Source organism: Ochlerotatus camptorhynchus, unplaced genomic scaffold (assembly GCF_037179485.1).
Source record: "Ochlerotatus camptorhynchus isolate MF236.1 unplaced genomic scaffold, CSIRO-AGI_Acam_v1.1 ptg000406l, whole genome shotgun sequence".
In the NCBI taxonomy this organism is placed as follows: Eukaryota; Metazoa; Arthropoda; class Insecta; order Diptera; family Culicidae; genus Ochlerotatus; species Ochlerotatus camptorhynchus.
Genome location: NW_027040892.1, coordinates 2,320,225 through 2,334,811, shown reverse-complemented (window position 1 = coordinate 2,334,811; position 14,587 = coordinate 2,320,225). Strand labels below are relative to the sequence as shown.

Sequence of the window (14,587 nt, the reverse complement as noted above, 5' to 3'; positions counted from 1 at the left end):
ATTAGAAACAGTAGAGCGGTCCTTGAAGAAGCCTTCACTTGTTATTTGGTTTTTAAATAGTTAATAATTTTTGTCGTTAAGATAGATTTGAAAAGTTTTGGAATGCAAGAAATAAAGACAATTCCACGGAAATTTCGGATGTCAGATTGTGTGCCAGATTTGAAAATAGGCCCCAAAAAAGAGGCTTCCAAAGACATGTTAAAAAGGCGTTCATGTGGACTGGTGATACAATTTGATTAGTTTTACGTCCGTGTGCGATAATTTAATTCGAACAAGTTTATAAGCTGGTGATTGGAAGCGGCTCATAAGAATGTTAAAACTATTAAAGGTCCAAAATATAAATACTATCTACCCTAATTCCGAAGTGAATTCCAGAATTTCTTCTACTATCCCCTTGGCGTTTGTTACTTCATAAATTCTTAAAGACACGTGCCAACCACAATTGTCCTCAATTCACTTACTAAAGGGTGTCCACGATGAAATTGCCACACACAAAATTGGTTCGCAAAATTCGAGTTTTCATCCGATTGCCATCAAATTTTCAGGGATTGAGAAATAACTATTAAACTTCATTTTACCATTTTACTCGTATTTTATTTACAGTCCATACGCAAATGCCCGCACCTTAGCCTTAACCCCGGCCATAAGATTCTGCACAACCTGTGAATCAACCGTTTTTTGCATGTAAACCCATACTTTCTTCAGTTCCTCGACTGTCTTCACTACCTTAGGTCGTTTAAGAAGGTGCTGCTTCATAATCGCCCAGTACTTCTCGATGGGGCGGAGCTCCGGAGTGTTGGGAGGGTTGAACATTTTCGGCACGAAATTGACCTTATTGTCCGCATACCACTTCAGCACGTCCTTGGAGTAGTGGCATGAGGCCAAATCCGGCCAGAAGATTGTTGGGACGTTGTGGGCCTTCAGGAGAGGAAGCAGCCGCTTCTGGAGGCACTCTTTTATGTACACCTGTCCGTTCATCGTGTCCTGGGTCACGAAAGGTGCACTCCGCTTCCCGCACGTGCAGATGGCTTGCCAAACCAGGAATTTCTTCGCAAATTTGGACATCTTCTGAGTGCGGACATGCTCCGGAACGCTGAACTTATCCTTGGCCGTGAAAAACAGGTTGCCGGGATCTGTTTGAAGTCGGCCTTCACATATGTTTCGTCGTCCATGATGCAGCATTCAACTTTCGTCAGCATGTTGAGGTACAACTTCCTGGCACGGGTTTTGGCGGACTTGTTCTGCTTCTCGTCGCGATTAGGGGCCTTTTGTACCTTGAACGTTCGAAGCCCAGCCTTAGTTTTGGCCTTCTGGACAAAACTTCGGCTTAGGTGCAGCTTCTTAGCCACATCCCTAACGGAAGCGTTCGGATTTCGGTTGAAGGCCCCAACTACGCGGTTGTGATTTTTGGTGTTGTACGGAATACTTTTTCCTTCACTTCTGGGCTTCCGATCGGTGGTCAACCGTTCCTCGAACCGCTTAATCACTCGCGACACCGTGGAATTCGCGATTCCCAACGTTTTAGCGATGGAACGATGCGAGAGATCCTTGTTCTCGTGATGAATGCGCAAGATTTTATCACTCACGAGCTGTTCTTTCGACTCCATTTCCGAGAGTTTTGATCACAGGACTTTAAAACTTGCAGGATGTAAATAATGCACTATGAACTAAATCCACCCAAATTTTCATTAAATTCTACCCAACGGTTAAAAAGTTAGAGCAATTTCATAGTGTGGCAATTTCATCGTGGACACCCTTTACGCTACGCTCACAGACAATACTGTTGACCGAAATAGACCACAATAGCATCCCCCCTCCCCCCAGACCCATCCACTGCCATCCGCTTGGGAAGGCCTCGCGCGTGTGCACAGCTCGGAAAAAAATATTCTGCACGCGAAGTACAATAAATTTCGTCTAACTGACAGCAAATGACAGCAGCAAAAATATGATCTGTCTGTGGTCGGCTTTCCACGAACACAGTGTGCCATGGTGGTTAGTATGCCTCACCCACTTTCCCTCTCTCCACGTACCTCATCATCGGGAAAAACATGGTAACCGCCCTGGATCAGCATCCTGTTCGAGGATAACAAAGGACGCGCGGGGACCGACATTGTGTATGAGCTGTTTTTTTTTCCCTGCTCATTGCCACGGCCTCCCGCCCCGATACAGGAAGATGGAAATGGCCAAGTCCTGTAGTGTGTCAGTTACGGTCATGTTGGGCAATTTTTTTTCCCCACCAGCCAACCAGCTGACCAGGCTCGGGTCGTGTGCTTTTGAAGCACACTAACGCACACACACACACACACCATCAGGGTTTGACGTTTATTCTTGTACCGGACTGCCTCCTTCGTTCTGAGTGGCCCATTTTTCCCGGGATCTAGGAGTCTGTTTTTGTGCCATTTTTCCAGCCCGCAGTGAAAGTAGTTTACTATCTCAGTAAACCGTTGCCGGTGGTGGCGTGGCTGGCTTTATACCGAGCGAAAAAGTGAACTTTTTTTTTGTTTCCTGAGGTCAGTCTGGAGATAACATATTTAGTTCCCTACTCAGCTGACACAATTGGGGACAGGCTGGCTTTTGGCGTAAAGGGTTCAGAAAGTTATGGTTACGGCTCTTTGAGCACTCTCGACCGGGTGAATGAAGTTAAACCGATAGTTTCCCGGAATGGACCTGAGGATAATCCGTTTAATGATTTTTTATTTAACATGAAGTCCTCAACCTGAAAGGCTCAATATAAAGTCAACGAATTTCTTTTATCTCCGAGAAGGCTTGCTGCGACGAAAAAACGGCTAAGCAAAACAATCCCGAAACAACGTCAACAACAGTCGCGATTCAAACATTTGCATACAAAAAGAGCCAAGGGTTGGCCTGGGAGGGCGAAAACACGAAGCAGGCGAACCGGTTTTCAGCACTGGTTTCGATTTTGGCTACATCCGCAAGCACCAAACGTCCGACCAAAACGTGAGTTCCAGTTCTTCCCGGCCCAGATCGGGCTAGCTGCTGTTTGTTCTTTGTTGATATTTGCATACGGCACACAGTTCTGTTTTGTGTTTGCTTTTGTGTACCTACACTACCCATTCACTGGGGGAGTCTGTACGTCGTCCATTCCTGTGGGTTTGATTTTTTTCCGCTCTTTCCACACAGCCAACAAAAGAATAAAAACGTCCCGACAAAAGAAGAAGCGACCGATCTTTCGCTTTTGCTGTGACCGGTTTTGTGGATCATCCACCCACTTTAGCCACCCACTCAAGGTGGACATACGTATATACTCCCACGCAAGCACACAAGCACCCGTCACCTTTATCGCGCGATACGAGGGGGAAGCTCACCACGTTTCGAAGGGCGGTCAAAGCTTAGAACGGCCGACCCGATACACGTAATCTGCTATTCTAGTCGCGTAATCTTTGTTGTTGTTTGCACTTTTTCTTGGGTGATTCTTTTTACAGTTTTGTTTGCAAACGGTCACACGTTTGTTCGGGATGTTTGAGGCAAATATTGGCGATGCCCGAACATGCATCGAGACTGTCTATTTAAATTGCATTTTCAATCGTCGTTTGGTTTGACACAATTTTCAATGAATCATATCGTCAGGCTATTTTCCACAGAGATGGCGCTGCTCTGCGGGAAGGAAATCAAGACCAACAATTGAAAAGGCCCCAACTGCATTTTGTTAAGTTCGCCAACGCAAACCAATAAAATGAACAGGTAGGGGAAATTCTCCTCTTCCCGATTGTGTTTTAGGTTTGCGAAAATGGCCTTACAAGGTTTGTTTACAAAATGCAGTTGAGGCCTTTTCAATAATGGTCTTAAAATGATGAAAATCCCCAGATATAAATTGAGAGAAGTGGGAATAATCACAGGCGTGCACAGGGTGGAACAAGAGTTGGGCAATTGCCCACATTTACATAATTATGACATAAAATAACTTGATTTCTTGATAGCTTGATTGGAAGGTAAAATAACTTCATTTCATAATATAAGGGCACTGAAAACCTTTTATTGCGTCAACTCCTTTGAGATAGTGCCTGAAAATTGCACCAAAAAGGTGCATGAAGGGTCAAACTTCAATGAAATTTTTTGGTCATACAAAAAATTTCGGGAGTAATTTTTTTTTTTTTTTTTTGAGGATGGAGGATTAAAAGGGGTGAATTTAAGGTTGAAAAAATTCACCTTTCTGGTGGTAAATCAAAGAAAAAACTTTTAATTGAATATTTCTGGTGTAAAAATATCAACAAGGTGGTGCATGGAGGGACTAATCAAAAAGAATAACTCTGGTAGAAATTTTGAATCACGCCAAAATTTTGGAGGTGCACATTTGACTGAAAATTTCTGGTGGAAAGTTCGCAACACTGTGGTGAATGTAGAAGCAAGGATTATTCATATTTCTGGTGCAACATTTGCAATTTAAATGAAATGAACAGAACATTTCTGGTGGAAAACATGCACTGGTCTGGTAAAGAAGGCACAAGCTTTATTTAAAATTAAGCTATATTGAAAATTTCTGGTGGAAAATCTGCACCCTTCTGGTAAACGGATGGGCAAGCTTTTCGGAAAATTTTGGTCTTAAATTTTCAGCCTTCTGCTGAATAGAGAAACATATTTTAATAATAATTTCTGGTGTAAAATTTGCACTATTCTGATGATTGGAGGGAAGCTGCTTTACTGAAAATTTATGCTGAAAAATCTGAAAATAGGGGCAAGCTTTATTTGGTGGAGAACCTGCAACATTTTGATGATAGGTGAAACCAGCTATATTGAAAATGTCTGGTGGAGAATCGAAAAAGGAAATCTGTACCAATCATAAGATTGGAGAAGCATCGTTCTGAACAATTCAAATTTTCTGGTGTAAAATTACCTGGAAGCAAGTTAGTATTGAAAATTTCTGGTGTAAGATTTGCAACAACCTGCTGCATGGAGGGGCAAACTGAATTGAAAATTCCTGATGTAAAAATTGCACAGTTCTGGTGAATGGAGGGGCAAGCTTTATTGAATATTTATGATAGAAAAACTACAACGTTATGGTGAATGGACAGACAACTTAAACTTAACTTCTGAGAAGAACCTCAAGGGTATTGAATTCTGAGGACAGTTCCAAAAGAAAAGTTTTTCTGGGGATGAATCCATGAAAACTCTGCGAATAATTTCTATTCAATCCTGCAGATAGTTCCAAGATATTTTCGAACAGAATACCCAGAGAATCAAATTTTGAATGAAAATCCAACGGGATGTTGAGGAAAATTTCAAGGGAAATCTGAGGATAATTTCAAGCTCATTGTGGGAAAAATTTTACGAGAATACAGAGGAAGTTTAGGGGAATTTCAGTTCCAAGGTGTTTTGAGAAAAAAAAAAGTTCTGAAATATTCCAAGAAGAACCTCAAGGATATTGCATTCTGAGGACACATCCAAAAATTTCTAAAAGAATTCAAAGAAAACTCTGCGGATAATTTCTAGTGCATCCTGCAGATAGTTCCAAGATAATTTTGAAAAGAATACCGAGAAAATCAAATTTTGAGTGAAATTCCAAAGGGATTTTAAGCAAAATTTCAAGGGAGTACCGGTAATTTTTAGCTCATCCCGGGAAAAATTTCTGAAACTCTAAAAGAATTTCAGTTTCACGGTGTTCTGAGAAAAAAATCATGAAGAGTTCTAAGTATAATTCCAGTTGACTTCTGAGAAGAATTTCAAAAGAGCTCTAAGGAGGGTTCTAAAAAAATCCGAGAAAAACCTCAAGGATATTGAGTTCTGAGGACAGTCCCAAAGGATTTCTGGGGAGTATTCCAAGAAAATTTTGCGAATAATTTCTAGTGAATCCTGCAGATAGTTCCAAGATAATTCCGAAAAAATGCCGAGAAAATTAAATTTTGAGTGAAATTCCAAAGAGATTTTGAGGAAAATTTCAAGGGAGTACCGGTAATTTCTAGCTCATTCGGGGAATAATTTCTGGATAATACTGAGGAAATTCTTCTGAAACTCTAAACTTCCAAGGTGTTCTGAGTAATAGTCAAGAAGAGTTCTAAAAATAATTCCAAATGACTTCAGAGAAGAATTTCAAAAGAGCTCATAGAGTTCTAAAAATTTCGAAAAGAACCTCAAGGGATTCTGAGGATGGACTTTTGTGTAACTGTACAAAGTTTAAGGATAGCTTTTGGATTCCCTAGTTGAAAAGTCGGTATTAGTTTGTCATTGAACCTTGGTCTATTGTTGTCGTACTAAGAATTTGTCTTAGAATCTTCACTGAAAATTTCATGTCATTTGTTACCGTGGTTAAAAAGTTACAACTGTTTATGTGCGTTGCAATAAATTCGGGATTATCCTTTATATCATCTTTAAAACATGCTGAATGTTCGGCATCATTTCTATTGGCAATCATTGCAGATGAGACGAGCAATTGTTGCCATCACGAGCAGTTGGTGATTGTCATCAGGTATATTGATAATGATGGGATTAAATTGCCAATTCAATAGGCTGTCTAAAAGCAGTTTGCATTGAAGAAGATGAACCAGTACCGAAGCAAAAAATAAATAAAATTAGCTTAATTGAACAGTAGAGAAACAGTGGTGGGTGGACAGCAGAAAAAATACCCCTCCTTAACAAGATTCCTGTGCACGCTAGTGGGAATAATTCGCTTTCGGCGCATATTTTGTCACCAAAAATAAACGACAACCTAAATAAATTATTCAGGGACTTCGTCATTCAGTTTTGTCCCAGAAATTATTGTTAAACAAGCTACAATTAAATAAAAAATATTTTTTCCCATACAGTTTGTTTTTGGTTGTCCTACTTTCAAAAGTCTTTTGTTCAATTTTTCAATACTCAATCAATCTTCAAGTGGAACGCATTCACATTCCCAATGCTTATATTTCTCTCGCTAACCCGTCGTCGTCGAGTGGCAAAAAAAGGGAGCCCGGTGAGTAATTTTTTGATACGGAATTTTTACTGAACATAATCCGCGAATTCACGAATTTCACCCCACCCAACTGCGAAACACGTTCAGAAGCACTTTTGGTACACTTTCAATATCAATTTCGTTCGAAAACACTATTTTTTGTTTTGCAAAAGTAGTTGCAAGCGAGCCAACATCAACACCGATCGTGCCGAGCTCTTTCAAGCACCTTGCAGCGCGTCAATAAACAATCACACATTCAATTCCAAGATGTTCGATTGTCCAATATTCAATTGTCCCATGTTAAATTGTCCAATGATCGATTGTCCAACGTTCAATTGTTACAATTTTCAATTGTCCATTTTATACATTTTTCAACTGAGAAATTTTTAAAAGGGTAAGTGTGCGAGTTATGGCACTAGTGTTTCAGTTTTGGTCCTGGTGACTAGTTCAAATTTGGAATAATTTTGTATGATTTTATTTGCGTAGATATATTACAAAATATGTGTTCTAGCCTTACATGGAATAACAGTTGGGAAAGAATGAAAAAAAAAAAACTAAAATTTAAGATAAGCCAATAAGGGAAGTTCTTGGGCCAAAAACTGGCACACTTGCCCTAATTCAAGTTTTGATTGCCAAATTTATAGTTCTCCAATGTCAAATTGTCCGATGTTCTATTGTCTAATTGTCAATGGTCAGTTGTCAAAGGGTGAACTGTCCAATGTTCAATTGCTTCAATTTCGATATGTCCGTTTTGTTCATTTTTCACCTGAAAAATTTCCATTAGTTCTTATTAAATTTTCCTAATTTCTCATTATCCAATTTTCAGCTGTCCAATTTTAAAGCATCCATTTAAAAGCATTCATTTTGAAAATCAATAATCAATAATCTCATACTTGATTGTCCCCAGTTCATATGTGCAAAATTCTTTATCATTAATTTGTCATATTCTCTCTTTCTGCCCAATTTCAAATTACCTTATTTTCGATTTGTCAATATTCCCAAGTAACATTGCAAGTTTTATCGAGGTTCTAAAGCATGCTACAAGTCTAAATCATGGTCTCTAGAACCCTCATAAAACCAAAATTGTTACTTGGGTTGAGTTGTGCCTATTTTCAATTTTCTCACTGTAAAATTTTTTGTTGTCATATTTTCAGTAGTCTAATGTTCAATAAATGCTTGCCCACTGTTGTATGGTCCAATGTTCAATAGTTCCAATAAATTTTTCAACTGAGAAATTTCGAATAGTTAAATTTTAATGTTCAATGTTCAATTGGTTCAAATTCTAGTTGTTCAATTTAAAACATTTTCCAACTGAACATTTTTTAATAGCACAATTTTCAATTGCCAAATTTCTAATTTTCCAACGTTCAATTGTTCAATGTTCATTTGTCAAATGTACACCCACTGTTCAATTGTTACAATTTTTGTTCATTGTTCAGTGTTGAATGTTTCAATGTCCATTGTTTAATTGTCCAATTTTAAAATGTCCAATGTCAAATTGTCCAATGCTAAATTCATGCAGTAGTCCAATTTAATTTGCCCAAATTTAATTTTTTTGAATTTTCAACTGTTAAATTTGTAGTCATTCATATTTCAATATTCCTATTTTCTATCCAATTATTAATAACCTTTTGCTTAGCTCTACTATTAGTAGAATTAAAAAATAAACATCGGAATAAGGCATACAACAATGCTGCTTAAATGCTCATCAATTCAGTTAGATTATAATTATATGCTTGATTGTGCACAAATATATTATCAACTACTCATTTTCCTAATGTAAAACTTTTGGTTGTCATTTTTTCAATAACCTTATGTTTAATTGTCCAATTTTCAATTAACCAATATAAAATTGTACAATTTTTTGATTGTCCAATGCTACATTTTCCAATATTTTATTGCCAATGTTCAATTGTTGCAATTTCTAATTGTCCATTTTATACATTTGTCAACTGATCAATTTGGAATACATAGTTAAATTTTCGATTGCCAAATTTCTAATTTACCAATGTTCAATTGGCCAATATTCAATTGACCAATGTTCAAATGTTCAATGTTCAATTGTCCAATGTTGAACTGTTCAATGCAGTGCTGAGCTTTGCCATTGTCTTTTCAGACTTAGGCGCAATATTGACAAAAATCTCGCGCAACACGAGAAAAGGGCCTATCATTGTTGATCGATTCTCTTTCGCGAATAACCCAAATGCAAATTGATTTCCCATTCAGTTTGTTGTTTCAGGCGCAAGCTTACATCATCTTCTGTCGAACTGTGCAGCGAGCTTAGCGAGCTTTTAAATTTTAAATTCGTTTAAGTTGCCGTGGTAAACCAAAGAGAAAGTCGATGAAGAGAATCGTTCACAATATCACCAAGTATTGCCGAGATTTTGAAGCACTGTTCAATTGTTCCAATTTATAATTTTTCGTTTTGTTTATTTTTCATTTGATCAATTTTCATTAGCCTATTTTTCAATGTTCAGTTTTCAGCTGTCTAATTTTGAATCGTTAATTTTTTCAACATTTTTTCACTCAGTTATCAATATTTAATCTTACTGACCATAGTTTATTTGTACAACAGTTAAATTCATTTATTTGTCAATATTCTCTTTTTGTACCCAATTTTTAATAATTTTATGTTCGTTTATCCAATATTTATTTGTGCATATTTTGAATTTTTGAATTTGTTCATTTATCAGCTGCTCATTTTCAATTACCAATTTTTGGTTGTTCTATTTTCATTAGCCAATTTTCTTGCTATCAAACTTTTGGTTTACCTATTTTCAATTGTCTTATAATCAATTTTCCAAAACTTAAATGTCCACATTCAATTGTCCAATGTTCAGTTGCCCAATGTTCAAATTTCCAACGATAAAATGTCCAATTTAAAAACTTCAAGTGTTGAAATGTTCAATTTTCAAATGTCCAATGTTCAATTGCCAAATGTTCATTGGTCCAATGCCAATTGTCCAATGATCAATAGTCCAATGTTAAATGCTCCATCGTCCAATGTTCAAACGCCTAATGTTCGAACGTACAATGGTCAATTGTTCAATCCCTAACAAATATTGAAAGCTGAATAAGAGCTTAATCAGGCATAAATTTGCTTCTTCTGCTAAAAATTGCTTACTCAGCTTATTTTGTTTGGTTTATTAATTTATTTGATAAGGCTAAAGAATATAAACAGAGAGAACCCCGCTAAAATTCCTATTCCTACACAAAACACAAGCACCTGCTGCAGTTAAAAATAAGATTTATTATATAAGACCACGTAGACCTACGTCACCATTGCGTACAACCCCAAAGGGCTGTCCCTTGTAGTTTCTTAATCATTTATTTGATAAGGCTCAACCGAATTATCGTTACAGAGCCAATGATTCTTGTTCACGATACAATACATCTTAAAATCATAGTCAAAAGGTACACAATAAACATTTTATCTTCCGCTATCCAATAAGCCTCCGCCACCAGAACGGGAGCCGCTTCCAGTAGTTTCATTGTATGGCAGATTCGCCAACGGGAGTCAGAGCGCTTCAATTGCAGCAATGGACGCAAAACGTGGTCAGCACTCGCACAATCATCACGAAACGGTTGCTTTCAAAAGTCGACGACGCATCGACTGAAAGAACTTCTGATGAAAAACAATGAGCAGGACCACACAATGGTTGCTGCCGAGTAAACAGACGATCGCGTGACACATATTGAGAGTGGTCTGCTTCTGTCGACAACCGAGTGAACACTGTATACTCAGCTTGTAATAAGCTGAAATTTATCATCTGAGAAATTTCAAAAGTCAAATTTTAAATTTCTTGATTTAAATTTTCCAATTTGCCGCTTCCAAATTTTTAATCATTGATTTTTCAATATTCATGAATTTATGAATTGAAAATAATGATGTACTTTATTTTAAATTGCTTATTTTCTTACTGTAAATTTTTGGTTGTCTTATGTTCAAAAGTCTTAGGGTGAATTGTCCAATGTTCGATTGTTCATTTCATTTAATGGTCAATTTTATGAATTTTCATCTGAGCATTTCTAAATAGCTCAATTTGCAATTGGTTAATTTATATTTGTCCAATTTTTAATTAACAGATATATAAATCAAGCTGAACATTGCATTAGGTCCTAAGTAATATTGATCGATTCTCTTCGTCGACTTTTTCTTTTGTTAATAACTTGAGCACATACTTGTTTCTTGTTGTGTTTATCGTATTAGATGCTAGATAAAACCTTTTTTTTTCCAATCTGTGTGTAGAAAATTCCTAAGAAGGTCTTTACATGGCCACTGGAATACAAAGAGAAAGTCGACGAAGAGAATCTGTCAATGTTACTTAGGACCTAATGCAATGTTCAGGTTGAAATGTTCAATTTTCAATTCTTCTATTTTGAGCTGTGTGTGATTGTACATGTTTCAAATGTTTAATTTTCAATTAATCCATTATTAACTGACCAATTTTTAATAGTGAATCTGTCAATAGTCCATTGTTATAGCCTTATGATCAATTGTGCCATTTTTAAATTGTTAAACTTTCAATTGACTTCTTTAAAATATTGAATAAGATGCTGTCCATAAGCCTCATGAACAGTTTTTTGAGAGTTTAAGGACTTCTTCGTGCCCAGTCATGCATTCTTTTTTTTATTTATTTCGTGAGCAGTGGACAGTTGCCAGCCCACTTCTCACTCAAACTGTCCACATGTAATATGGACAACTCCATATCAGTCCCAATTTTCATCGATCGCATTTCTATTTTCAATTTTCCACGAGCTATTTTCAAATTCATCATTATTTCTTATTTAACTATTTTCAATTGATCAGTTTTTAACATTCCATATTTTATTTCTCTACTGTCGTGTGCGTGTGTTTTAGTTTTCTTATTTATATTGTTCAGTTTTCATTGTATTATTCATTCCAAACTGGTCGACTCCTCTGATTTGAAAATGTCTGACATCGACTCTGACTCTGACTCCCATTTAAGAAAAATAGAATTAACATATTCTTACCATGAATTCTGGCTGTTAATATATTCAAGCTGAGATCAGATACCTTTGCAAAAGATCCAACAAAATGTTAACTACATTCATCGAACACTAATAGAATAGGGCCACTCAGTTTTTGTTAACGTAACTTGTAATGCCCTTTCTCGCAATCTAAACTTCTTCTACACAAATCTTCAACACATATGGGGTAGCCCATTCTTTGTTCGTCAATGTTTCAACTGTTAATATTCAAGAGTCCATTTTCTATTGCCTTAGTTAAAACTATTTTTTTCTTATATTTGTCCATTTTACAATGGATCCATTTTGAAGTGTCAAATTCTTCATTGTACTTCTTTTATTATTCAAATTTTAACAACCTAATATTCGTGTGTCCAGTGTTCCTTAATCATGGAATTTTGGATATTGGAATTTGCAATTATGAGTGTTAAATATTGAACCTCCCTTCATCAGCTTTAAATTGCTATCGATTTAAATTCCCATCATTCCTGAATTCCAGCCAAACTTCACACGCCACCGCCCACCAACGCAACCCGTCCGAAGCAGTATCATGCAGCGCGGTTCAATCCAAACGACCTCTTTAATTAGTTAATCAGTCAAGGATAATGAGAATATTTCACTTCTCCTCGTGCCGTCTTCATCATTTTTTCCCCGCGCGGAATTCTGTCCTCTGGGCAACAAGAAGCTGCCATGGATGTCGCTTGGTGCTGTCTGGGAAAATTAATGAATTCCAAACAACAGCAAATAAATCCGATCCGATGGCGATGATGGCAGCAGCGAGGAGAGAGGGATGGAAAATTTGAAAACTTCCTCAACCAGTTTAGAGCATCGGCCCGCAGTTGTGATTTTGGATTTTCCTTTTCTCTCGACGAACTTTTTAGGCCTGTTGGTTTCGCTTGGCGATAGCCTGTCAGAACTGGGGTAAGGGAGTGATTGAAATGAGATTAGGTTCAGGATTAATGAGTGACTGACGAGAAGGACAACATTGAATAAGTAGACGGAAAGTGCTTCCACCCACCACCGGTGGATTTCCACGAAGTCAAGATAAATTTGGCTTTTGGTTGACTTTAGTGCACGCACTTTGCGGTTCGAGATTAGCGTAATCTCCGTTGTGCTTTTTGTTTTGGGATTTGATGATGATTTGTTTTGAATGCTTTAATGATTAATATTTTTATCTATGCTCTTCTACTTGCAGCCATCATCACAGCACAAGTTCAGGTCGATACGGACCCAAAGGAGATATTAGTTACGGAGAATCAGAGAAATGTTAGTCTGCTGTGTCGACTTGGACGACCGATTCAGTTTTGCACGTAGGTTGACTAAATCAGTGTTGAAGATTACCATAATTAATCGAAAAATTTCAAATTACAGGATCGCCTTACCACACAGCAACCAAGTATCGCTGAGACCCGGCGAACCGCAAAAGGATGGGATGACCTACTTTGGAGCCGGCTTCGAAGCTGGAGCCTGTGGCGTAACGATAGATCGGATAACGACGGCCCACAACGGTGAACTCAAGTGTACGCTGTTTGATGGTCAAGGCTTCGAGGGGACCATCAACGTTGTAGTGGCAGGTGTGTAGTAGACGCTGGGCTTACCTGCAACGAAATTAAGAAGAGAATTTTGATTATTTTTCTTTCCATTCACAGTGGCACCAAAGCCGCCACAGATTCAACTGGTCAAGCCATCTTCTGCTGTATCCTTCGAGGTGGATACTGAAATGGAAGTTCACTGTGGCGCTGAGTTTGGAAGTCCTGCCGCTGAGCTGTTTTGGTTCTTGGGTACGTACTGAATAACCAGATCAATATTAGAACAAACTAACGAAAATCCCTTCCAAACCCAGATAACGAGCCGATCTACGAGGGAGTCTCTCAGCCTGAATATCGGGAGGAAGAACAAGGATACTCAGTTTTCGTGAGCCTACGACGCATCATTCATGCCAGCGACAGTGGAAAGCGGTTGATCTGTCGAGCCAAGCACATTGCCTACCCTGAAGGAATGTCGGAAACGAGCCTGCAGATCACCGTCAACTGTAAGCAGTTCATTTTGCAGCAATCGTCTCAGACAGAGGTTGACATTTGAAATTTGTTTTCCCTTCTTTAAGATGCCCCACAAGCCCTTCCGGAAACGATCGTTCCTTCGTTGACGGTGGGACGCACCGTGGATGTTACCATCGAGATTCTGTCTAATCCAGCACCGCAGATCGCTTGGACTGTTGATGGAATGACCATCGAACAGGGACGGGAGTTCGAACGGTACGCGGCGCGCGTTCCCGAACGATTGGTAAGTTCAGTTTAGTTCATTGTCGATTTTTTTTATTTGTATTTGTATTTATGCTATAAATCCATCTGACATCGTGGTCTTAACTTAACTAAAAAAAACTTTAACACCTTGTACAGAAAAAGACGTTTCGAAAGACGTTGGTAGTGATATTGAAGACAAACAAGCTGTAATTGTCTTGGAGTCTTCGACTTATCGAATCGATGGGATTGTTGGATCCGTACTGTGTTCGTCTCATTGGCTGGCGCATTAGCTGTCTAGATCGCAGCACTCGTTTAGGGGCGTAGATGTTGAGCTGACTCAGCAATGCAGGGCAGTCTATTTTGGAGCGTAAAATTTTGGCTCCTAAGATAGCTTGGCTGAACTTGCGTCTATCCACTAGCGGTTCAATACCAAGCAGCGCACAGCGGTGCTCGTAGGGTGGTAGTCGTAATG

The 14,587-nt window shown here is 38.2% G+C and overlaps 1 protein-coding gene across 3 annotated transcripts in view; it reads left to right on the top strand.

The window, feature by feature from the left end:
* LOC135710935 (fasciclin-3-like) overlaps nt 1–14,587 on the top strand; it is a 285,834-nt gene that overhangs the window by 200,030 nt on the left and 71,217 nt on the right. For all 3 annotated transcript variants that reach the window (XM_065233657.1, XM_065233658.1, XM_065233659.1), the window contains exons 2-6: nt 13,068–13,182; nt 13,244–13,446; nt 13,522–13,653; nt 13,716–13,904; nt 13,977–14,155. In XM_065233657.1, coding sequence (XP_065089729.1) covers nt 13,068–13,182; nt 13,244–13,446; nt 13,522–13,653; nt 13,716–13,904; nt 13,977–14,155 — 818 coding nt within the window. The remainder of the gene's footprint in view (nt 1–13,067; nt 13,183–13,243; nt 13,447–13,521; nt 13,654–13,715; nt 13,905–13,976; nt 14,156–14,587) is intronic.